This window comes from Manis pentadactyla, chromosome 10 (assembly GCF_030020395.1).
Source record: "Manis pentadactyla isolate mManPen7 chromosome 10, mManPen7.hap1, whole genome shotgun sequence".
NCBI classification, from domain to species: domain Eukaryota; kingdom Metazoa; phylum Chordata; class Mammalia; order Pholidota; family Manidae; genus Manis; species Manis pentadactyla.
The window spans coordinates 127829930-127855408 of NC_080028.1; the positions used below are offsets into that span (position 1 = coordinate 127829930).

Sequence of the window (25479 nt, forward strand, 5' to 3'; positions counted from 1 at the left end):
CTAAGTTTTTCTTTAAAACTAGTCTAAAAAAGTCTGTTAATTAAAAACAAAATAGAGCAAAAATAGGGGTGGCGAGGGCAGGTGTGGGACGGTGGTGGGGAGCACAGGAAGGCCTCTGCCCGCCGTGGCGGCAAAGATGGGCCACCCTCAGTGCCCAGCTGGTCGGCTGAGCAGGCGTCGGGTGAGAGCAGAGCACATACTCTTCCAATCGGGAGAGGGGAACAACGGGGGGGAACCTCAGAACTAAAAGGACAAGAAGAAAACACAAAGATGCAGAAATACATCTGCCTTTTCCAGCTGAGATTGCGCTCTGGTACTTAGAAGGGAGAGGTGTCACCCCAGTCTGGGGGAGACCGTGCTCTCCGCTGTCGCAAGAGCACAGGCCGGGAAGAGAAGGTCCCCACCCAGGCTCTGCAAACGCAAGAGAAGAGCGTGCCTTTATTTTGGCCAATAAATTTGAAAACAGATGAACAAATTCCCAGGAAAATGTTTGCTACCAAAACTGCCCCCAGAAGAAATGGAAACCTGGGCGTCTGGCAGGCCCAGAAGGTGCTGAGTTCTGTCGCCAAGGCCTCTCAAGGCAGGTGTCGGGCGCAGGAGCGCCGCCTCTGAACTCTCACCTCCAGAGATGGGGGCTGACCCCGATGTGCTGAGGGGGTGGCACGGCCCCGAGCAGGACCAGGCAGGGCCAGGTAGGACGGACACGGCAGACACATCTCATGGCGACCATGCACGGCGCAGACCAAACTAGCAGGTCACACCCAGTCCCAGGCTAAAACACACAGCGTGGCTGGGTTCATCGTAGGAATGTGAAAGGGGGTTGGCATCAGCAGTGTTCATGCAGTTCACCATGTCACCAAATTAAAGGAAAAAGCGCAATCTCACAACTGGGGAGAAAAACGTTTGCCAAAATTCAACATCTATCTGTGACTGAAAACACCCAAAGGAAAACACAAAACTTCCCAGTAAACCAAAGAAGAGAACCTAATAAATGTGGCCGCAAAAAGCAGACAACCCACAGCCAGCACCACGAGGCTTCAGGCACTGCAAGCACCTCCCTGAAGTTGGGGCCCCCCAGCCACCTGCTGCATCACTCGCAGGCCCTGCAGCGGGGAGGACCGCCGCTCACGTGGGGTCTGCAGACAGACGGGCGGACTGGCCAGTGCGCAGCAGCAATGGCCATGAGAGGGCCACAAGGAGGCGTTCCAGTTAACACAAAGAAGAACCCCCATTTACAGTGTCGCCCACAGAGACACAGCTCCTAGGAACTAATGTGGCCAAGGGGCCATGAAACATGGGCATGTGGGTATCACATCTGCTGAAGGCGCTAAAGGGGTGCAAACCACTGGAGGGACAAATCTCCAGAGACACTGGCTTGTTCCCAGGCCTGACACTGTCCACCGTCAGGGAACCACACGCCGAGGCCTCCTCTCCCCACCAGAACGGCTACCGGGAAACACCCAGCAAACACTAGTGGGGACGCGGAGGTGACTGGAGCCCTACAAGGGCAGACGCCCCCGTGAAAGCGTGTCCACGGAAGCCGTTAGCAAGGACGACAGCAGGTGTACTGCAAACGCCCTTCAACGGGGGGTGGATAGGCCGGCAGGAGGGCACTCGCCCCTTGGGACACACAGCAATCAAGGGGCACGGCTGGCCTGCACCAGCCCCACAGATGACTCGTGCCCCTGCTGATCTCTCTGCTCTGGCCACAGTGGGCCTGGAGCAGCCAGCACCTGCCCAGAGTGTACGGGACCGACCGGAGAGGGGCCTCTCCATCTGGACAGGGTGTGGGGTGCCCCAGGGCACATCCATCTGGACTTCTAAGCTCTGTGCATCTTAGTAAACACATTATGCGGATGTCTGAACCCCAGCAGTGCTTTTCCTGGGAATAGAAAAGCAGGTGCTTATTTCCCCCTGAGCATGCAGCCTGGTTCTGGGGAGACCGGAGTTGGGGCGCTTGTGGCAGATGGGTGGCAGAGCAGCAGGCTGAGCACTCGACGTGCTGTCCCCAGCCCCACTCGGAGGAGTGTGCCCGTGGGAGGACTGGCCCTGGCCCTGGCCGGGCAGAAGCCTGTGCCCCCAGGGACAGGGTCGTGGGCACATGGCTGTGGGCTCACCTGGAACAGGAGCTGCAAGGCTCCATGCAGGATGCGCATCCGCCGCCCGAGGAAAATGAGGAAGGGCACCAGGAGCTCCAGGACGTGGTTGCTGAGCGTCTCAAAGCGATGCACCCACCATGGGCAGTGGTGCAAGAAGTAGGCCATGGGGTTGGGCACCGGCTGCGTCTGTGGATGGGAGGGGCCGTGAGCCATGCCCGGACCCCACTCCCAGGCCCTCCCACCCCAGCTGCCCAGGAGGCAGCGGTGGGGACCATCCTGGCCGGAAGGGTGCAAGGGGGGAGGCAGCTCACATGCTGCCATGATTTGAGTCACTGGGATGGGGTGCAGGGGCCATGTGTCTTGGCATCCTCCACCTGGCAGGCTTCCTGTAATTCTCACAATGACCCCTTCAGGGTGCCCCAACCGTCCCTGTGGCACAGGAGCTCAAACACCAGGAGAGGCCACGGTCAGAGTCCCGGGGAAGGGACAGGCACCAGGGCGGGGGAGCCCACAGTGCAGGCGGTGGCTCACACGTGGTGGGTTTCCGCTCGGAGGACAGTTGGGGAGTGGGGTTCTGGCCCTGCGTGTGTGTTCCTGGGAACGGCCTCCACACGTGTGAGGGTGGGCGGGCACGGCATGTCCTGTCCCAGGAGGCCTGTGTATTGACTCAGCCGTGGGCTGGCTGCCCTGGGCCGAGCTGACAGGCCCCGCGCCTCCGGCCACTGGGGCTGTCCCCCGGGTTCCCAGCAGCAGCAGAGGCTGCAGCAGGCCACACAGAAGGCCGTGGCTGTCCACACTCAGAGCGGGCTGGCTGTGGGGACACCACGTGGGGCTGCAGCATGTTCCCATCAGTGGGGCTGGCTTGGACATGCAGCCTGGTGAAGGGTTGTGGCATTGCCACACAGGTGCCCCTCACAGATCCACACCACCTGCACAGATGGACATACGGGCTCACCTGCCCACCTGCACGGAGGGCTGCGTCCCGGGCAGGTATGTGGCCCCCGCAGCCCCACCCTACCCCAGCCTGGGAACTGGGGCTCTGAAGAGACGTCGGGGGACCTGGCCCGGTGGGGGGCCCTGGCCCACTGAGGACCCCACTCCCCATGCTGCCAAGCATGGCCCCGCCCAGGACTTCTGTTCTCCAGGCACGTGCACCCCAGGGACACAGGCTGCTGTGTGTGACGACGTCCCTGTGAGGGGAAGGCTGGGGACAAGGGGACAAGGGTGTGAGAACTGCGTGGGCCTCGGGTAGTGCTGGAAAGCAGAAGTGGTTCTGGTGCTAAGTGACCTTTACCTGTCACAGGTTAGAGCCAGAGAAGGAAGTGCTCCCTGGCCCTGACCAGTCCCCGGCCCCGCACGGCCTGCAGTGCCCACAGCCCAGCCTGACTGCTGCCTGATGTTCTGACCCTTAGCCTGGGCTGGCTTCCTCTCCAGGTCTGCAGCGGACTCGGGTGGTGATGCCCAATACTCAGAAAAGAGCTGAGGATTTCAACCTGATGAGCGCACGGCCTCCTGCCTGGACGCTCACGGCGGTGGGATGGACAAGAGCTGGTGTGAGGAACTCAGGAAGACGGCAGTCCCCATGGCCTGGCCGTCCCCAGCTCAGGGGCGGAGGTGGCCTCAGGGGGACTGGCTGCTGGAGGACAGCTGTGTCCCACCTGGGGAAGAGTCCTCATGCTAACTTCTTGTTTGGACACAACTGACATGAGGGAGGTCACAGGAACAGTAAAGGAAAAGCCCCCTGCCTGCCTCCTGAGGGTTTCTGACGCCAGGGGTGGCTCCTTCTCGCCAGAGGTGGGGGGGCGCCGCCCGGGACCCCAGGTGCTCTGCATGCACTGCCACCACGGGCCACCATCTTCCCGCGCCTGAGCGGTGTCTTTCTAACCAAAGGAGGTCCCGTCACGTGGCCTTTAGCGCATCTCCTGCCCTGAGCATTAGGACACGGGTTTGTAGGGCACAGGCTCGTCTGTGAGGCGTCCCCCGTGGGGGTCTGATGCTCCTTGTGGCACTTCTGGTGAGAAGATCGCCGAGGGGGCAGGTGCCCTTCCCAGGGGCCCAGGGTGGCTGAGCGTCCTGCATGGGTGGTTTCCCGGTGGGTCTCTTGGCTGTGGGTGTCCACCGCAGCCCCTACACAGCTGCCCCTTCACTGCCGAGGCTGTGAAAAAAACCCGCTCGCCTAGACCTCCCAGTTCCAGCGTCCCTCGATGGTTCTCGCCGGAATCCGTGGCTCCAGCAGCGGCTGCATGGTGAGGTCTGGCTCCATCTTTTGTTCTGCCCAGGGGCGCTCCGCAGTAAGGCAACACCAGCCCTCCAGTTTGCATCTGTGTGGCGCGGACACACGGGCTATTTCAGTGAATGGGCCCAGCTCTCTGCCGTCGTTTACTGTGCCTCGTCGTACGGCGTCCAGAGCATGTTCCTGCTTTCTGCACTGAAATGCTCCCTGCTCCACCCCTGGCACAGCCGCTCACCTGAGGAGCCCTGGGAAGCCGGCCTGGGTGCTGCTGTGCGGGGGTCCCTCGGGGCCCCACCTCACCTGCCTGTGCCCATGGCTCTGCGCTCGCCGGTGTCGAGCAGTCTTGGGGGCAGGCCTCTGCGGTCTGTGCCTGGGGCTCCTGCCCGTGGGAGCCATGGATGTGCAGCCAGGTCAGGCGAGGGGGCAGCGCTGCATGGGAGGCAGGTCTGCTCACTGTCTCTGGACAGCTAATGACTGAGCGGAAACGGCCACAGAAGGTCTGGTGGGAGCAATCTCTCATCCAACAGGAGCGACTGCATGAAGGCAGTCCCGGTGCTTCTCCCTCGGCAGCAGAGCCACCTCTGGGCAGGGTGCTGCGTGTGTGTGGCCACCCCAGGCGCCGGGCCCCGGACAGGAGGGCTCGGCTGATGGAGCGGCGGCCGGAGCCGGGTGGGGCGGCGGCTCACGGCACCTTCAGTTCGGGCCGACCACACCCCCTGTGAGCCAGCTGAGAACAGGGATGCGTTTCTCAGTCATTTTCCCCTTTGGGGCCACAGATCCCAGGTTGGGGTTTTAGTGGGAAAGGGGGCGTGTCCTCCCCCTGTGCACGTCCTGTTCCAGGGGAAGCCCCCTGGCCGCAGCCCTCCCCCTGCAGGGCCCACGGATGCAGCAGGCTTCGCCCAGCACTGGATCCTGCCCCAAAGCAGGCTTTTCGGTCTGGTTTTTGGGGCGGTGCTTCTGGGTACACCGAGGTATCCCGGGGGGCCTGGGGTGTCTGTGTGCTGGGCGCTCCCAGTTGGGCAGGAAGGGGAGGGGCTCACACCCAACAGACTGTGTTCCCACATGTGCAGGTGGTGGCCCTCGGCAGGCACCGGGAAGCACAGGCCTGGGGTGTCAGAGTGACGGCCCCCCGAGGAGGACAAGGCGGGCACCTGTGAGGTCGTGTGGGTGCTGCTGGTGAGCAGGAGCCACCCTGAGGGTGCTCCTGCCCCTGCAAGCGGCTGGGAGTGGGGAACGAGAAGAGCACGTCCCAGGGGGGGCACCCAGGGGCCTGGGCCGAGAGCAGCTCCCTGGGGGGCCCAGCTGGCCCAGAGGACAGCCCGGCTCCCAGCAAGGGCAGTGCGGTAGCATCTTTCCTGAAACAAAAACCCACAATTCTACATCCACCCAAAACCTCCCTGGGGACCAAAGGGGAAAGAGACTCGGACCCAGTAGCCGAGAGAGTCCATCCCTGCCCACCTGTTTGCAAGGAACGTGATGCGAGTGGGCGAGCTGGGAGGCAGCGGTGGCAGGTGGGGGCCTGGGGCCTGGGGGTGCCGGCGACGGCATGTTCTGGGTGGATACAGGAGGCTCCCTCTCCCGTAAGGGGAGTCCCTTTAAGGGACAGTTGGCTGTCTAGCCCGTGGGATACGGTCCACGGACAGGCAGACCGACACCCGCAGCCAGTGGCCGGGGAGGGAGGCAGAGGAGCGCCACTGCCCGGCCCTCCCCTCGGTGATGTCCTCCTGAGAGGCAGGGGTGGACCGGAGGTTTGTACCACCAACCCTGCGGCAGCACAAGGCAGAAGGGAGAGTCCCAGCTGGCGAGCCCAGAAGGGAGACGGGGAAGAGCCCCAGAACACTCCCCTCGGCCCAGAGTGGCAGGAGACGGTGAGAAGTGGCGCAAAGAGTAGATGGGAGAGAGAGCAGGGCCCCGCGACAGTCAGGCCACCCTGGAGGCAGGCGATCTGAACACACACGTGAAGGTAGAGTTTGTGAGGCTGGATACAAAAGCAAGACCCCGCCCCACACTGCCTACGAGAGACACACTTCAAGGTGGAGACAGGTGCGGCGTCGACGGTAAAGCTCGGATGCACATGTGCTGTGCATACGCCGAACGAGAGCAGAGTGACCATCTGGGTATCAGAGCAGACTCAGCAAATGGCACACCCCACCTCCACGGGCTTGCCTTCTGGGTGACCCCGGGGCATGGGCTGAACCCGAACTGGCCAGGCCCCAGTGCTCCCCAGGCCCAGCACTGACCCCCTGCGGCCCTCAGCGCACAAGTGGCCTGTGGACAACACGGGTAAGTCATCACTCCGCTGACGCTTCTGTGGGCCAACATTGTCAGCTTTCACAGCAGTGTCAGCAGGGCCCGAATTATCCCCAGGCTAGGGGACCCCTGTATCTAGGGCACTCAGGGAGCCCCATCCAATCATGGGAGAAAGCAGCGGGCAGACCACATCCCGGGGTTGCGGCTGAAAGGAGGAGCCCCCCTGGGGCTGAGGGTCTGGAACGGAGGTGGGATGCCCTGCTGTGCTGGCAGTGTGCGCAGGCGACAGCCTGGGTATGCCTACACACGGCTGTGCCCTGGTCAAATGGGTGTGGCTGGAAAAGGCGTGCAGGCCATGGAACGTGCTGGCCACAGGAGGCCTGGCCAGCTCACCCAGAGGGTCAGGACACAGCAGCCAGCATTCAGCACACAGCCTCCCTTGACCACACCCATACCGGGAGGCCACCTGATCTCCTGGGAGGTGGGGGGGCCCCAGGCTCCCCTCCTCACTGCTGTCCTGGGCAGCAGGGCCCTGTCAGGCGTCTGCCTGGCTTGTGGAGGGATAAACAGGGTCCAGGGACACTAGGCCGGCCCAGCCAGGGGGACCTGCCACCCACTACCTCGAGCTCCCTGCCCCAGTGAGAGGCGTCACACACAATGGGCTGCACACACTATGGGTGGGAAGGGGTGGCCCCCCGCTACCCCCACTCACCTCATAGTGGAAGTCCATGCAGGTGAGGTCCTGCCAGCACTGGTCCCCGCGGATCTTGATCAGGCCCTGCAGGACAGAGAGAGAGAGAGAGAGAGAGAGAGAGAGAGAGAGAGAGAGAGGGAAGGGAGAGAGAGGGCCGTGAGATGCCCAGGCGGCAGCAAGCTGGGAGCCCAGCACTGGGCGGACTTTTTGGGGGGTGTGGCTTGAGATGAGGTAAAAGGTGAAGTTTAAATAGAGCCCATGAAAGGCGTGTCAGGGCTCTCTGAGGACCGGAGTGAGCTGCTCGTCTGGGTCAAAGGAAACACGCCCGCCCTTGGACTGGCTCTCAGACCCAGGGCATCGTCCTGGCTGCGCCACACGCATGGGTTGCTCGCAATCCCGTTTGCTTCGACAGATGCCACACCTCCAGACCGCGGCTCAACCATGACCACCCACAGCCTGGTGCCGGGGTCTATACGCCACCCTATGCCAGGGCTGGTGCGTCGGGGGCACATGTGTGTGGGGTGCCCCACAGGCCACAGTGCTGAGGCCGTGTGTGGTCAGGTGCCGTGCACCACTTTACCCGGGAACTGGCGCCCCACTGAATCCTCCGTGAGTCAAAAGCAAACCGCTCTGCCGGCACCAAGAATGCGGCTGGAAACAGTTTCAGTTCCAATTTCTGCCTTTTACATAACAGCAGAATCAGAAGGTGAGAACTGCACAGACGGACAGAGCCAGCCTGGGGGTGCTCGGAGCGTTCCCACAGCGGGGGCCCGGCAGCCACACTACCTGTGGTCGAGTGCTTCACCCACCCGCCACGCACACACCTGCCCACCTGGGAGGGACTGAGTGGATGGGCCCAGCGGGGTGTGGGAGAGGCCAGGGCAGCCTGGAGGGGCTGGGGCTGGGGAGCCCAGCGGTGGGAGGGCACAGCAAGGTGGCCCAGGCAAAGGCCGTGCCCCGGGAGGCCCAGGAAATCCCGCGGAGCCCAGTGTCAGGCAGCTGGCACCGGAGCACACAGGAGGGCTGAAGGCCGGCGAGTGGGGGAGTGACTGAGCACTGGCCAGGCTGGCACAGCCACACCTGGATGGCCGGTGGGAGGGCAGTGGGGCCGGAACGCTGGGCGCCACTTGGGTGCTACAGAAGGCCCTGGTGTTCCCGAGGTGCCCCGTCTGTGGGGTGGTTTGCAAGCACGTCTCAAAGGATCGCAGCACTCAACTGTGGGCAGAGAGCTCCCTGCAGCCCAGTGCGAAGGGGCCCCTGTCAGTGCTCAGCCGCCGGCCTGTGCCCTGCAGGAAGTGGAGCTGTGTGCCAGGGCCCAGGGGGCCCACGTGGCCTGGGGGATGGACCTGGAGAGCAGAGGCCCCGTACTGGTGGAAGCCTGCACCGTGTGGAGCGGTGCTTCAGGCAGGGGTATCCTGTCGGCCAGGTCTGTGCGAAGCCCTGTCCTGCTAAGGCGGGGGGAACGCTGACTCCTGGTGAAAACGCTGCCTGTGGGCGGACACCAGGGTCACACGGTGCTGCCTGAGAGCAAGCGCACTCCCTGCCTCCCCGGAGGCCGCACAGTGCTCTCCGGAGACGCACACCAGGCAAGGAAGAAAAAACAAAATAATTAAAATGTCATTCAATTCTAAGCTGATATGAGACACTTAAGGATCTGAAATGTTTCAGGAGCGGAGGATAATTATATTCCTCCCCATCTATTCATTTCTCCCTACAATGCAGATGTCAGATTTTCCACGGATTTTTTTCTACCAGAGTAAGTGTCAGAGGAACAAAGCCTTCTTTGAGCCTTTTTCAGCCCAAAATTAATTCTGAAAAAATGGCACAGACAGGCCAGTGACGGCGCCAGAGCCAGAGAGAGCCGAATGACCCGCAGCTGTCCCTACAACCGCTGGTCTGCTTGGAGGGGAGCGTGCCAAGACGCTGGAACATTCCGGGTGCTGGAACCACCGGGCCTGCAGCGAGCCAGAGGGAGGCAGGAGCCCAAAGGGGGCGCTGGGCACACAGCGAGCTCCTCCCTGGAAGCTCCTGGGTCTGAGACATACTCTTAAAACCCCACTTGGAAGTGGGGAAACCAAGGGCCTGTGCGCGAGAAAGAGCCCTGCTCCCCCATGCCAGCGTGCCCCCGCCCCACGAGGCCTTGGGGCCGGCGGGGAGCCCGGCCCGCTGTGCGGCCTCTGCCTCCTCCACCTGCAAACCCCCATGCCCCCTGCACCCTGCAGCCACAAGCGTGCGCCCACTGGCATTTGGCAAGGCAGGCCTGGCAATCCGGGCCACGGGTTCTGCTCCGATCAAAGGCGCTGCTCCTCTGTTCTGGGCCCCCACGTGCTGTGTGGGCTGGCGGGCCCGTGTCACAGGGTGTGTGGTGACCCCTATCGCTTAGGGTCCCTGTTCAGCACCTGTGTCCTGGGTCAGAATGGATGGGCACGTTTGGTGTCTCTTAAGACTGACCTGTGCCCACATATGAAGGGGCCCAGCCTGCCTGTGGGCCACCGGGCCCTGTGGCCCTGCCTGTGCAGGGCTGGTTTCTGACTTCCTCGCCACAGGGTGTGCGTGACGTCGCCCTCCCGTCACAGTGCAGTGTACACGCAGCCAGCGCTGCAGCTGCTGGGGCTGGGACAGGCAGTCAGGGAGAGAGATCACTAATGCTGTGTCTGAGGTCATGTTTTGACCCCTGCCCAAATCCTGGAGGTCCTGTGAGAGCTGCCGAGGCAAGGCTGCCTGTGCACCCTACGGCCCTCATTGGCCGCGATGCCTTCGGGAGCCAAGGGACGGCATCTCCCTGCTTGGGCTGTTGTGAGGGCACGGCGGCGCCAGGTGTGGGGCTTCCAGGGGCAGGTGCCTGCAGCTGGGGGTGGGGTAAGAGGGCCACAGACACCACTTTCCAGAAATTCCTGTGACGCCACTGGGCTGGGCAGGGTCCATTTTTGCGGCTGCTCATCAGTGCAGAATTGGGAGTCTGGGTGCAATAAGACAGGATGAAGAAATACAGGCACAAAGCCTGGGAGAAAGGGAAGAAGCCATTGTTCACTCACAGGATTAAGCCTGCAGGAAACCCAGAGACTCTGCAGTCACTAAGATGAGTGTGTGGGTTTAGCAAGGCTGCAAGGTTATCGTGAAAAACAAATTGTATTTCATGTGCTACCAGGAAATCATTAGGAAATAAAATTTTGAAAATACTGCCTACAACTGCATGGAAAACCCTTTAGTACCTTGTGCTAAATCCGACGAAGCGTGTCTAAGACGTGCACTTTAGCATCATTAAGATGGCACGACGCTTGTGCAAACCTCAAGAGACCTGTGCACATGGGGACGTGCACCTGTTAATACGTCTGTTTTGCTCAACGTTAGGTCCAGATTGAAGGCAAACTCCCAGCGAGCGTGTTTGGAGAAAATGGCATGCTGATTCTAAAATTTACATGGAAATACAATCTTGTAAAGAAGAACAAAGGTGGAGGACTTACACTTTCTGATTTAATAGATTAATTTGAGACTGAAGTGTGGTATTGATCTGAGCCAGAAAAACACACCAGTAGAAGAGGACAGACCCACATGTCTCCTGCCAGCTGACACCCAGCCAAGGTACTGAGTGAGGCCAGTGGGAAAGGGACAATAATTTTTTACATAATTGAATATCTGTATAGAAAGATAAAATGAGCTTTAATTGCTCCCTCATCCATACCAAATGCTAGCCTGAGAGGAAAGGGCATATTAAAGGGTACCTCCCAGAAACGGACCCACAGCTGACCCCCAACTAAGTCAAAGCCAAGGGGCAGGGAAAGTATTCTTTCTACAGACTTAAAAGCCAGAATCAAAGCTTTTGGAAGACAGTACAGTTACCTTGGAGGTGGCAAAGAGTTCTTGGACAGGGCACAAAATCTCTAACCATCAAAGAAAAATATTGCAGAATTGTACTCATTGATAGTAAAATTTTGTGTCATCACACCACCATTGAGGAACTAGGAAAGGCACGGGCTGGGAGAAACGTGTGCAGAGCACAGGCCCAGGACACACAGATCGCAGGTCGGCCCCGGCCAGGCACCACGGGTGCCCGCCAGGCCGATGGAGCTGCGTTGGGTGGGAGCTGAACCGTGCTTCTGTGGAGGTGACACCACAGCTCCTCATCGTGGTTTGTTACTAGAGTGAATAGTGACACAACGCATGTTCGAGTGTGGGACCCACCTGTGCCAGAGCCTTTTTATTGCTGGATTCCCTTTGCCAGCACTGTGCAAGGGTTGCACACGCTGCTCGTGCGGAACGTGGTCTCTGTTCCCGCTCTGCGACGCCCCCGCCGGGGCTGGTGACGCTGTCACACGGGTCACAGGACGCTCTGAGAAGTGTCCCCTCCCTGCCACCTTCTGGGGCCGGGGTTGGATTGCACCGTTCCCTCTGAGAGTGTTTGATGGGTGTGGCCGGTGAAGCCACCTGGGCCTGCACTTTTCTTTCTGGAATGGTGTCTACCACGAATTCAGTCCGCCTCACAGATACGGACCCACTGGATTTCCCGTTCCCCGTCCTCTCAGCGCGCAAGCCGCACTTGTGAAGGAATTGCGCCCACTTCCTCCGTGGTGTCCAGCTTGTCGGCCCGGAGCTTTGTCCCACTGCAGGTGGTTCCCCAGGCAGGACCTCAGGCCCAGGGGGCCCCCCTCAGTCCTATGGGCCCATACGTGCTGCACCTCGGAGCCGGTGCTTTCCTTGCGTTAATCCACGTCATAGGAAGGGCACCCTCCGGGCTGCAGCCAGGTGTGAGCACAGCGCCGTGAGCGGCACAGCCCCTGCGGACCGAGGCCGCACGCTGGGCCCACCGGCCCGCCCCCCGCTTTCCGGGCCTGCGCGTTGGTTGCGGGTCACATGCACGTAGGGAGCGGGAAGCCAGTCCTCACGCCGGTTCCGAGAGGCCCGTGGGGCCCGGCTCGCACCGCGGGGCTCCAGGCTCCAGCCAAAGCAGACAGGCAGCTCTCGGTGGGAACTGAGTCTAACTTTGATTTTTCTCGGTGATAGTTGAAGTATTAAGTTTTTGACTCTTAAAATGTGAACCAGTAATAAAAACAGAGGCTGTAGTACAAGATACCGAAGAGCTGTAGAGAGTGCAGGGAAGTAAAGGCCATGCCACCTGAGTGTGGGCAGAGGTGGCGGTCAGGGACGGTGGGAGTCATTCTGACAGCCCCGGAGGGCGTCTGGACAGGACTTCTCCCCCACTGGCCGGTGTCTGCGCCCGCACGGCCCCCTCGGGGGCCCACGATACCGCAGGTGCCAGCTGACATGTGGCGCTCTTTCCAGACCCCACCCACCCCGCCCTCGTGCCGACGCCTTGCTGCCCTGAGGACCGTGTCTGCTGGGAGTCTCGGACGAGCACGTGGCTCCTACCATTTTGCCACTTCACTCTTAATTTGTCCTGCTAGTCCTGGTCCCTGGAAATTCCATATAAATCTAAGAATCAGTTCACCAATTTCTAATAAAATCCTCCAGGATGGAATCTACAGGCCGACATGGGGACAGTGACAGTCGAGCAACACTGGGACTTCCGACCCCCAGCATGGCTGCCCACCACGTGACCTTCGCTCCCGGTCAGCAGGGTCTGGTGTCTTTCAGAGCACAAGCGGTGCATTTCTGTCAAAATTTCCCTGGTTTCGGACGTTACTAATGCTACATTTAAAAATTTTGTTTTCCAGCACCTTCTGCGGCACTGGCCGTGAACCCCGCAATTGGGCCCGCTTCACCGCTTAGTTCTGACGGGACCTACGGTCCTTCGCAGAGCGGATGACCCTTGTACCTGTGAACACAGATGGCCCTCCTCCCCCGGCCCCATCACAGGGCTTCTGTTTCTTCTGCCTCCAAGCTGGGCTCTTCGGTTCAGAGGCAGACGGGATGAGGTGGACACCCTGCCGGTTCCCCGTCTTGAGGGAAGACGCTGTGGGGAGTCCACGTATCTACCTGTTGCCACACTGAGAAGTTTCCTTCCACTCCTAGGTGGCCGAGGATTTTTTTTGCAGACTGTGAACAAGTGTTCAAGGTTGTCTAATGCTTCTTTGTGCCCTCTTTCTGAGGGTCATATCACTTCACATCTGTCTCCCCTGACTGGGAACCGGTGAACTGCATCAACGCACTTGTGTCCCAGCAATCTGGCATCCGGGCTTCATTATGCTTTTCATGTCTGTGGGATTCATTTGCTAATAAATCCTTAAGAATTTTTTGCCTATACTGTTCTCAGATTTCTTTTCCTTCAAATGTCCTTGTCTTCGCTAGCCTCAGAAAAATGGGTTCAGAAGTGTTCCCTCTGTTTTCTGAATGGGTGCATGCGGGTTTGTACAGTGTTTCACAGAACTTATCAGTGATGTCTTCTGGGCCCAGAGTTTTCTCAGTGGGAAGGGATTTTGTTTGCTTTAATGATCTCAACTTGTAAAAACATTCAGATTTTCTCTCTTCCATCAGTGAGTCATCTAAGTCTTTGCAGGGAGTTAGCCGTTTCATCTAACTCCCTACTTTACATGCATGAAGTTGCACATCCTATTTCTCTATAACTCCTTACTTTGAAAAAATCTTAGACTTCAGAAAAAGCTGCAGAAATAGCTTGGAGTTCCTGTATACCTGTCATTACGGATTCAATCCTGTTAAGCCACCAGCTCTGGGGCCCCCAGTCCTCCCACTAGCACCCCTTCCCTGAGCCAGGGCCAGGCACAGCCCCGGCAGCCAGGCTCTCAGCCTCGGACCGCGTCTCGTGACGGGTACGTGGGAGTGCCACAGAGTGCCTCTGAAGACGGCCCCTCAGCTGGGGTCTGTCCGAGGGCTCCTCACCATCAGACGGGAGCTGGGCATGTTCGCAAGACTGCGACAGAAGTGACTGTGTGTCCTTGAGCTCCTTGTGGGCACAGACCCCTGCCAGCAGGGTTTGCAGCGGAGTGAAGTCCTTTACTCCATCCTCTCAGCAAGGTGCCCCCTCTGCCCAACGCTCACCCTCCTGCAGAGAGCCAGGCGGCTAGGGGGCTCACTCCTTGACCCCTGCCCCACAGTGTCTGTTGTCTGATGTGGAAACAGGCGTGTCCATGCTGTGCCGAGAGAGAAGGGTGGCCTGGTGCCCCTCTACTGTGGCCCCACATAGCACTCCAGAGCATCAAGCCAAGTGTGTAGAAAGCTGAGGGTGGGGAGCCCTGCACCTTCTCTCTTCCTAACTGGGCACCACCGGCTGTGTGCCTTCCGGGTCCCTCTGAGACAGCTCCAAAAGAACCCCCCCATCTCTCAGGGCACCGGAGCCACTGCCCACAGACAAGCCGCCCTCCCAGCATGCTCCGCAGCACCGGTTCTGAGCAAGCAGGAGACGGGCTGGGGGTGCCGGCCGCAGCGGCCCGTCCTCACCAGGCTGGTGGGCCTCTCTCACCCCGTGCTGCCGGCCTCTGCCGCCGCCGCGTCTTGACCAGGCCAACCCCACCTCTGCTTCCCAGCAACGGGGAAGATTAATCATGCCCCACAGATGAGATCAGGTAATCACACCTCGTAGAGCACCTGATGATTCCTTATCCAGCTGATGCTGCCAGTCAGATGCCATAAAAGGTGCTTTTGAATGTGCTAATGGATCACCATACTCTGTCAGGCACGGGGGGCCTGTTCAGCTCTCAGCATCACGGCCCTGCACAGAGCAGCCCAGCAGCCCCGCCGCCAGAGCACCGGCCCTGGGACTTCGCCTCCCATTTCCACCTGACCTGCCGCAGGACCCAGGGAAGGCCTGAGGGGCCCGATCCATGTATTTGGAGGACAGAATACAAAAGTGAGTCCCAGACGGGCAGGGACCACAGCCTGGTAAGACCACCTGCACAGTGAGCAGAGACAGTGCCTGGTTCCTGTGGGCTGACCCTCTGCACCCCAGCCTCTCCCAGGGCCCCAGGTGCCAGCCCCGCAGCCAGATGGGGCAGGGAGCCTGGCAGAGACTGTCGGAGCTGCGGCCAGCCAGGAGGCAGTGTGAAGCGTACAAGTGGGGGCCGAGGAACCAGGAGCCGGGAAGGTGCACGTCTGCACGACTCCTGCACGTGCGGCAGCACGCTGTCCCTTCCTGGGGTGGGTGGCCGCCCACAGCAGCGAGAGCAGGTGCTGGCCAGGATGTGGGGATGGCGGGCCAAAGACGTGCTCCCAGGCGGGTGCGGGGAGGGTGAGGCAGCACTGAACACAGGGCCTGTGGGAGCCCAGTACAGAAAACAGAAATACGCAGGCAGTGGGGCAGCCACACCGCCCATGGGCCTCACCCAGCACACCGGACGGCGACAAACAGCAGCTTCGTGGGAGGACCGCCAGCCCGCCTGAGCTGGTGGCGGGACAGATGGATGCGGCCCGGGGGAGTGCAAAGGGCTCCGGGGGGCCCGGGACAAACCAGAAGCCGTGGCACGGGGCCGGGCGGGAGGAGGCAGGTGCTCCGCGAGCTTGCGATGGCACCTCCAAGGAAAGTTAAGGCCAACACGCTTGGCACGGTTGTACAGCCAGGTTTCTGACGTAAGAGGAGTCACATTTTACATGAGTCTAGTATAAGAATTAGGATCTTACTAACCAAAGGAGAGAAGCGCAGGGGCGTGCAAGCCGGCCACCCTCCAGCAGGTGGAGGCCAGGAGACCAGTTACCTGAGCTCACAGGTCTGGTAAGGTTCCCAAGACATTTAAAGGTGCCGGTTGGTGAAATTAAACGCAGGCTGTGTGCCTGCAGAGACTGTGTGGAAGACAGCGGAGGGGAAGCCTGGCCTCCAGGGAGAGGACAAGGCAGAGGGCGCACGGGCCACAGGGGGTGGGGATCATGGACACACAGCAGCTCTTACGAGAGGCACTCCCCAAACCAACGGCCAGGAGTCCAGGGAAGACAGGCAGAGAAACGGGGTGCGGCTGGCCTCTCTGGGGTCCGCGTCCTCACCTGTGAACGAGCTTACTGAATCAAAACGATGTGAAACGTCCAGACCCACAGGAAGGCCGGTGGAGAGGTGCCCTTTCCAGGAGTGTCCGTGGGAAATGGACTCGGCGTTGCGGTTTTACCCACAGAAAACAGTCAGCAGAGGGCCAGGGGCCAATTCAAGTGCTCAAGACAGGCCACTGAGCATCGCAGACAGGGGACAGGGACAGTGAGGCAAGCAGCTCCTTTTTAGCAGTTTCCCCCCAAATGTAACAGTGAAAGTTGTACTTACTGCTCCAAGCATGATTCTGAAGATCAACCACCGGAAACCCCACAGGACGATCTGGGACGTGGGGGTCCCCCTGGGCAGCCGAGAGAGGGTCCAAAGGGGGCACAGGAAAATGCCCAGGAATCCCGTCTCCAGCAGCTGGGACTCCCACCCTGAAATGACGACCAAGAGGACACAGAGGCTGTGTTAACAGTGAGCATTTCCCAAACAAGCCCACAAAACCCAGATCCCCCCAAACAGTCCTTGAAACAGGGTGGGGTGTGACTAAGGGGAGCTTCTGCCTGCAGCCGGGCACATGGTAGCAGTGTGGGACCGTGCCCCGGGCTGGCCCTCGGCAGTTCAGGCCATGGCCCCGTGCTTCTCCGAGGCCGGCGGGGCAATCCCGGCTTTGTGTGTTCCTCCCGGGAAGGTCTACCAGGACGGGCCGTGGGCACCGAGGCCAGAGGTCCTGAACGTAGAGCGGACCCTAGGCCCACCTGCCCAGGTAGGGGGCAAGCAGGGAGGAGGGGGTGCGGTGGGCAGTGGCTCCGTGAAACTGCCTTGGGCCAGCCCTGCTGTGGTGGCAGCTGTGTGGGGCTGTGGGAGCGTGAGCTGGCTCTCCCACTGGGAGCCCAGGTGGGAAGCACGGGCGCTCTAGTGGAGGGCCAGCTGCCCCTCAGGGAAACACTCTCACTGCAAAAGATGCTTTAGACGGGCACATACTCCAGGTTCCCCTTAGAGAAGGTTCCAGAATGAGCCAAACTGATGCAGGAGAAAGAGATGGGGACTTGGCTGCATGGAGGACAGGTGGGGATGCTGGGCCGGGCTCCTGGTGGCTCCCCGTACGGGGTGTGGGTCACAGGGGTGCGCTTCACTGTAGACTTTTTCCTCGAATAAACAGACGAACCTAAATGAACTCTGAACCCCAGTTTTAGGGCTGTGTGTGCAGATCTTGAGACTCAGTGCATTCGACGAGGGGTGAACAGGGACTGGTGAAGCCACGCAGAGCCAGGTGGCGGGTGAGGGATCGTCCCTGGGCGGTTGTTTGCAGCCTTCTGAACCTTTCATCATGAAATGGGTGGCGAAACCCCTTTTACTCTGTGTTCTGTGACTTCCGAACCTCTAGTTCTTTGGGAGAGAAATGGGGTATCATGAACTGTCACCGGCTGGAGGGATGTGTGATGTCTCGGGCAGCTACTGCCCCAAGGAGCCACGTGCACATGTGATGGAGACACAGGGCCACCAGGGTGCACCCCGTACCCATCTGGAGATGATTCCGGATGCAGAAGGAAGCCTGGACAGTGCAGGGAGGACGGGGGCCAGGCAGGCAGCCAGAGCCCACAGCACATGAGGCTGCAGCCAGGCCCTGATCGCACGGCTGCATCACGGGGGGCTGTGGGCACAGTGGCACCTCATGGGGGGAAAAGCAGGAGCTGGAGCTGCCGGGGCGCGGGCCAAGGCTGGGGAGGGAGGTGTCAGCGCCACCCATGTGGGGGGTCCCGTGTTAGGGATGTGCAGCCCGCCCCCCAGGGCCCACCTGCACCCTGCCTGGAGATGGCACACACCCAGCCTCCCTCGGAACTTCCAGAGCAAAAACACGGAAGGCGCCCACACTGCTGGCTGAGATTCCCGGTGCTGGCCGGCCGCTCCCTCCAGGCCGGGACTTCCTGTCTGTGACGACGAGCGCTGCTTCACCATGTGCCTCAAACTCCCCTTCTTGTCTCAACCAGGAAAGAACAGACTTCGTTCTGTACAGAGACGATCGCTCCAGTCTTATCTGGACACGATTCTCGCTGGATTTGTCCTCACTCTGCCTGGGTGCATTTTGCGCCCCATGTGGTTTGGGGCCCAGAGGACCCTGTAGGGGTGGACGTGCCTGTGATCACGGCTCTGAGTGTGCTTGTCTACAGACACTTTAGTTTTTGGGAAAGTACCTCAAAGCCTACTTGTTCTAAATCCTCTCCACTTGGCAGAAAGAAAATGCAGGAACAGGGTACCCGGGAGCCGCCACCCTGCTGCAAGCACAAAGGCACAGCTCAGCCCCGTGGGTGCCCACGGGGACCCCTCCACTCGGAGCTCACGCGGGCGGGCGCTCCCCAGAGCGCTGGGCCTGCCCCCTCTAGCTGTCACCGGCTCTGCACAGATGTGATGAAGAGAATGTTAATGACAGCTTGAGTGACACCAATCAAAGTGACATGCAGATGGCAGAGCCCAGGGGCCCGCCTGAGTGCCAGGAAGCGGGAGACAGTGGCGAAGGGTGGGGGACACGCTGTCAGCTCAGAGATGTCCGCGCCCTGGCTCTGCCTCCCCGAGCCTACTGGAATATTCCTTACCCTGCCGGGCGGGGCAGGTGGCATTTCTGCAGCGCCTGCCCTCCCCCCTGCCAGTTTCCAGATCACCGCTGAGACGCCCGGCCCCCAGCTAGTGCTGCTGGTCCGCCAGGGAGGACGGTGCCCTGCAGACCCACCTGCCTCTGCCCTCTGTGCTTGGGTCTTGCTGAATTTCAGCAGCTGTGCTGCTTGCACAAGGGACACATTGTCCCGTTCCAGTGTGGCGGGGGAGGAGTCCCCAGAAAAAACAAATGCCCAGGGTACCACGAGGGCAGCCTCAGCATCCAAGAGGCCGTGTGCCTGCGATGGCATCGTCCAGCAGGCTGGGCACAGGGCAGCCCCACGTGGGAGCTAACACTGGTGCAACACCACCAGGTTCCTTGGGCGCCTCCGTCAGGTGCTCGTCCTAGTGGTGCGGACGCCTGTGGCTTTCCAGCCTGGCTCTGACCCGCCTCTGGACGGTACGGAGAGCGACCTGCGTAGGAATTCCAGTCCAGCAGCTCCTGTAAGTTTCTGCACCATCGGATGGTTCTCGGGGTTGGTGTTGGCGTGCTGGCCCTGCCCATGGTTTGGGGTGCCGGTCAGCAAACGGCCATGTGGGAGCTCAGAGTGTGAGCCCCACCATGGCCTCCACATGCCTGCAGCTGCCTGTTCTGGAACATTCACTTCTGTGGCTACTGGTGCGTGTCCAATGACACAGATGAGCCCTGCACGAGCCACACATGGAAGCTTCCACATGAGACGGAAGGACATCACCTGCGGTCACGAGTGCTCGGGGAATCAGCCCTTTCAACCCTGGCACTGAGCAGAGACAGCTAGGTGCCGGGTGGCGGGCAGCGGCGGGCAGCCACGGGCTGCACTTGCCCTTTGCTGAGCAGAGGCTGGCCCGCCGTCCCCGGGGCGCCCTCAGCAGGCAGCAGGGCAGGGATGCACGTCAAGGCTGCAGGGCCCCCTGCCCCTCCTGATGGGGAGCTCCACACAGGGAGGACCAGAGCTCAGGGCCACTGCCACCATCCATGGCCACCAAGTCTGAGTGGACACAGCCCCGTGCCTGTGGTCTGGGGGCAGCTCGGATGCCCTGGAGGCCTGGACCAGCTGCGGCTGGGCAGACTGGAGCCACGGAACAGGTGGGCGCTCTCCTTGCCCTCCGACTGGCTTGAGCTTCTGAGCCACAGTCTGAAGCTCCACAGCCTGGGGCACGTGGCCTGTGCCTGCAGGGCAGCCACATGTGACGTCTGAGAGAGGCCCCCATCAGACCGGCTGGACTCGGACCCTTGGTTCGCCTGGCCGGGAGGAGCACAGACCCTTAGTCTCCCGGCCCAACTTCCGACCTTCGGGGTCACTCAGTCCTCTGGCCCAGCTCGGGCACCTGCTCCCAAAAGACGTGACCAACGAGTGGCGCTCACGTTCCCTCATCGGCTGAGGGCACACAGGGAGTGAGATGCTCTTCTATCAAGGATCTGGAAAATCCAGCACCGGGGGCCTGGCCTGCGCCGGGCAGTCGGGGCACGTGGGGGTGAACAGCGTGCGGAAGCTGGCACCCTGGCTGGTCCTTGCTGGGAGAGTCCCGCTGACCTGTCTGCTCTGGGCCTGGAGGGGAGATGCTCCAGCTGCCGCGGACTCTGGGCTGTGGGAGCTCAGAGGGTGGCCTCGTGCCAGGCCACTACGGAGGTCACCCAGTGTCAAGGTCAACAGTGCAGGCCGAGCTGCTGTGACCCAGGAAAGCAGTCCACACGTGTCAGAGGTGGGCACCGCCCTGACGGCCACTCTAGGAAGAAAATACCAGCGGAGGCCTCATTACCTTCCTCAGACTGTTAGTTACTTAAAGTGAGTAATTCAACACCCTGTGTGTGGACCCTTCAAGGATGACAGCCCCCATCCTCGTCAGGAGGAGGAAACCCACTAGCTTCAGGCTAGAATCGGAAAAGGAGGGAAGTGCTCCCCTCCGATGGGCTGTTGGTGCCGCGGGAGACCAGGAAAGCCGTTTTCCTAGTCTCTGCAGGTCCAGGGGTGGGAGGTCGGGAGGCGGCAGACGCTGTTGTCTGCAAAGCCGCGACAAGCCCAGGAGGCCCTGTTGGTGCCTGGAGGGTAGGAGACCCCCCAGATGCGGTTCTGGGGGCGACCTTACTGCTTCACGGGGTGGAGCGCAGAGACATGGCCAGAACCCGCTGTAGGGCAGGTGGGGGCTCAGACAGCCACAGGGAGCACAGTGGCAGGTGACAGGCTGTACTTGTCACCATTCTGCGGTGGCTCATGGCTCAGACTTTGGCGTTAGCAGGGACAAGGCTGGGGGCTGCTCACGGGGCACCCATGCCCAGGAACAACAGGCCCGCGGTGGCCCCTGGGGAGGGCAGGGCAGGGGCAGCCCAGGCAAGGAACGTGGTCGACGGGATGGTGGGATGAGACAGCAGGGGAGGAGCGCAGACCTGGCCCCTAGGCCCCTCGGCCTCTGTCTGAAGCTCTGGGCCTCGGCAGGTGCCGGGGCTCAAGCCACGGAGAACATCGCTGGCTTCATCTGTGATCCAGGAACACACGTCCTACGGACTCCATTTCTCTGTGTCTCTGACTCTGGTGAATTAATGTGAACATCCGCAAAGTGCGTGCTGCAGAGCAGAGGGCTGGCAGAGGCACCTTGCGCGGCTAGCGGCCTCTAGGCGACCAGCGAGGTCCCGTGAAGCGAGCCTTCTCTGCTCAGTCCGGTGTCTGGAGCAGCCAGGACTAGGGCGCCTTTCACAAACCCTGACGAGGCCAGTCTGTATTTCAGCTGCTCCGTGTTCTCTCATGACATTCTTGTTCTGCAAAGCTGTGGCCAAGGCTTCAGTCACTGCTGCTGAGCTTGTGTGGTGGAGATTCTGCTCAAGGGAAACTGCTTCGAAAGCCAAGCCAGTGCCCTGCGAGTAGCCTGGCACCTGGACGCAACCCCACAGCAGGGCAGCTGGGCGCACTCCGGCAGGGCCTGATCCCGTGTGGAGACTCAGGTGAGTCCGAGAAGGACAGACCCCACCGCGTGTGTCTGTGACAGCAGGGCCTGGTGCAGGGGAGGCAGGGAGGTCCTGCTGAGGCCGTCTGTGCAGTGCCCCCCCCCACCAGACGGGACCTTGGAGACGGGTACCAGGTGGCTGCCACAAACAGCACCATGATGGGTGCGCCCCACTGACCCACCAGGACACCCCCTCTTCTGCTGAGATAAAGTACAAACCCAGATCAGGTAAAAGCATGGGGCTAAGACAGCATTTGGAGAAATGCCGCACTCATAGTCAGCCTCCTGATACTGAGCATCCCTCCAGCAATCTGCATTTCTGTCTGTGCTTCCTCTGAATGACAGGGCAGCCTGCCACACCTGCCAGGCCAAGGTCAGAAATCCCCGCCCAGCCTTCACCGTCCTTACCATCCTTCACCCCACTCCAAACACAGTCCCCATGGCAACCAGCCACAGCCAGGAGACGCCTCACCATGCAGGTAGCACACGGCACTGTTTGTGGGGCTTACCCAGGCCCATGGACCCCCTTCCTGTGTCCTAAAGAGACGGGCAGGGGCTGCCCTTTGTCCACATGGGCTGGGAGGTACTCATGCCAGTCTCACCCCAGAGGTGGGCCATGCTGCTGCCTGCCTCCCTCGCCTCACCCCACTTACTACTGCCAGGTCTGGCCTGGAGCCCCGTGCCTGGAGCCAGTGGTGGTGAACGGCAACCAGGAATTCTCCAGACTGGCCTGAGCTGGGTGGGTCTCTCCAGACGCGGGCCTCCCGGTCACTTCTCACGGCAGGAGAGTGTGGCGCACAAGGCTCTGCTCATGGTGCTGTTGGCGGGGAGGCCCACAACAGGCACACGGGTGTGGCCTGACCACTGACAGGAGAAGCAAACTGGGGCTTCATGTTCCAGCAGATGGGATTTAAGTCAGAGATCACATCACTCTGGGAGTGCATTTTCTAGCAAGTAGCTATTTTTGAAAGCTGGTTAAAAGCTTCATGTTTAAAGAAAATCATTTGAAATAGCATGCTCCCAGTTATGAAGCACTTAGCAAATTATGAATACGTTTTAAGGATGTCCTTGGGCAGGACTGGGAACAGGAAGTGACCTGTGTGACCCAGAGGCCCGGGAGGCGGCCTCCACCCACAGCACTCTGCCAAGGTGCAGGGTGACACTCGGTTGCCAGGGCAACCAGACTTCCGAGCCCCAGGTGTCCCCTGCTGCTTAGATCTGTGCAGGTGCCGCCAGCCAGCCTGAAAACAAAACCCACAGTAATGACCTTCGTGAACTTTACTGGTTTTGGGTAAACGTGAAAATGCTTCCTGTCAACGGAAATCAGACAGAGCAGCAGAGATTTCAGGGCTAATGTATTCTGAGTATTTAACATATGGCTGAGGGGCATGACGCATACCATTTCTTGGCCCTTCGCTTCCTGTGTCTGGAAATTAGCCAGCTTGTCTCAAAGTGACTTGTCAGGACAGCAGCTGACCGCTGTCCCGGGACCGTCTGCGGCAGCAGGACACACTGGATCTGCCGGTACCGGGACAGCCCACGGGCCACTTGAGATGTGGCTCGAGGTGGCAGGGCGACCCTGGGCCCTGCTGTCAGCCAGTAGTGGGAGGGGTGTCCACTCAGTTGTACCACGTGTCCTCAGCCTTGGGGGGAGCAGGCATCACCCCAGCACTGCAGCTTGGCCAGCTCCTGCCCACACACAAGCCAGGGCCTGCACCCATGGGAGTAACTGTGGAGGAGAGCCCACTTTCACCCCTGGCCTTGCTCACCTTCCCCACATACTCTGAACACGTCTCTGGGCATCAGTACTGCTTATGGGTGGAGGGCAGGGACTGGCTGAGGGGAGGCCGGAGCGTCATGTACGCCATGAGCGTACATATTCATCAGAGGTAACAGGGAGATCCGGCTCACCTGGCGAGTAGAAGGGATTATGCACACATCCCCACCAGGCACGTGCCCAGGCCAGAGGTCAGGGCAGCCCTCCAGCCTTGCCCATGCAGACTCTGTCTCCAGTGGGGTCACTGCAGTAGAGACACCAGAACGCTTCTTTCCTGCCCCACACGTCCTAAGAAGTGGGTGCACCTTCCTGACCTGCTTCACACCCTCTGGCCCCCCACTAAAGTCAGTAGTGATGGCAGCCCAGGAGCCTAGAGGCCAAGATGGCCGCAGAGGGGCAGTGCACCCACAGAGCCTCTGGGCAGCGCGTGCTCCGCAGGGACAGGCATCTTGGTTGGAGCATGAGGCCCCAGTGGGTGCCGCCGGCAGCCACCACTTGGCTCAGAGGCTGCTTGCAAAGGAGGCTGGGTGGGGGGTCAGCAACTTGGGGGGAGGCAGCACCATCCTTGCGCCTCATGTCCTGATGCCATCTGGAGGAATTTCCAGAAGTGCTTCCTTCTAAAAGGGTCAGCATATGTAAGACCAGTCTCAGCTGGGTCAGCGGCATGAGCGAGCACAGGAAAATGTCACGAGTGACCAACACAGACTGCAGCGAGAGGGTGGAGCTGACCACCTCCCGCCCACCACCTCACCTGCCCCTCTGCTCTGTCCTGGTCTCCCTGCTAGCTGGAGGCCCGGGCCCACATTAGGTCTATCCCTGCGGCCCTTTGCTCTAGTCTCGGCTCAGAAGCCACCTTCTCAGGTGGGCTTCTGTCCGTTGGGGCACTGCTGACCTGACTGCATTCTCAGCATGCCACATACTGTGCATCTCACCCATTCCCATTCTCCACTCATTCAGCACCCAGAATGCAGCATCAGGCGGGCAGGGCAAAGCAGCTGTAGTAAGTATGTTCAAGGATATAAAGGAAAATATGCTCACAGGGCATGAATAGATAGGAAAACTCAGCAGAGAAACAGAACTATAAGAAATCAAACAAATCCCAGAACTGAAAAAAGAAAGTACCTGAAATTAAAATTGTACTAGGTGAGCTTAATAGCAGACTGGAGGACAGAGAATAAAATGGTCGTAAATATGAAGATTGCTCAACTGAAGTTATTCAATCTGAAGAAGAGATTAAAAAAAGAAGATTGAAAAATAAAAGCACAGACTCTCAGGAGCTGGTGGAGCATCAAGAGGTCTGCATGCATGTAATCAGAATCCTGGGAGGAGAGGAGAGAAATGGGGCAGAAAAGTACTTTGAAAAAACACTGGCAAAAAATGATCCATATTTGGTAAAACACATAAATTACAGATTCAAGAACCTCAGGGAATCATAACCAGGAGAATATCCCAAATGCCACAAGTAGGCACAACATAGTCAAACTGATATAATCCAAAGACAAAACCTCCAGGGAGCCAGAGAAAAACAAGACATTACATTCAGAGACCCAACAGGATGAATGGCAGTTGACTTCTTGTCCGACACAATGGAGGTGAGAAGACAGTAAACCGAACGCAGATTCTTACACCAGACAGAACTGTCTGTTCTGAGATTAGAGCCAAGAATCCATAAGCTTTTCAAATAGCAATATACTCAAATTGTTTGCATAGGGAGAATATCAGATTTAAAGAGGAAATAAAACATTCAGGTGATCGCGGTTGAAGGGCAAAGGGGAAAATCGCCGCCCTCAGTCGGTGGGATGTGTCAGGCTGTTTGCCAGGCAGGGCCAGAATCCGTCCATCATCACCGACTGTGCTTAAAAGGCACTCAATGAAAATACAGACCAGTTTCTTCTGGATGTAAATCAAAGAGAAGAGATTGTGACTTAAGTGCCTTATATTAATAACAACAAACAGATACAAAAAATACTCCCTGTTATAAAAAAT

At 59.7% G+C, this 25479-nt stretch overlaps 1 protein-coding gene across 6 annotated transcripts in view; it reads right to left on the bottom strand.

Moving 5' to 3' along the window:
- LMF1 (lipase maturation factor 1) overlaps nucleotides 1-25479 on the bottom strand; it is a 69850-nt gene that overhangs the window by 9555 nt on the left and 34816 nt on the right. For 5 of the 6 annotated variants that reach the window (XM_057487769.1, XM_036915825.2, XM_057487768.1 and 2 more), the window contains 3 exons: nucleotides 16431-16579; nucleotides 7295-7360; nucleotides 2118-2285 (listed from right to left, as the gene is read on the bottom strand). In XM_057487769.1, the coding sequence (XP_057343752.1) occupies nucleotides 2118-2285; nucleotides 7295-7360; nucleotides 16431-16579 (383 nt within the window). Of the gene's footprint in view, nucleotides 1-2117; nucleotides 2286-7294; nucleotides 7361-16430; nucleotides 16580-17313; nucleotides 17465-25479 lie in introns of those variants that run through there. The other variant, XM_036915829.2, reaches the window with a different exon arrangement.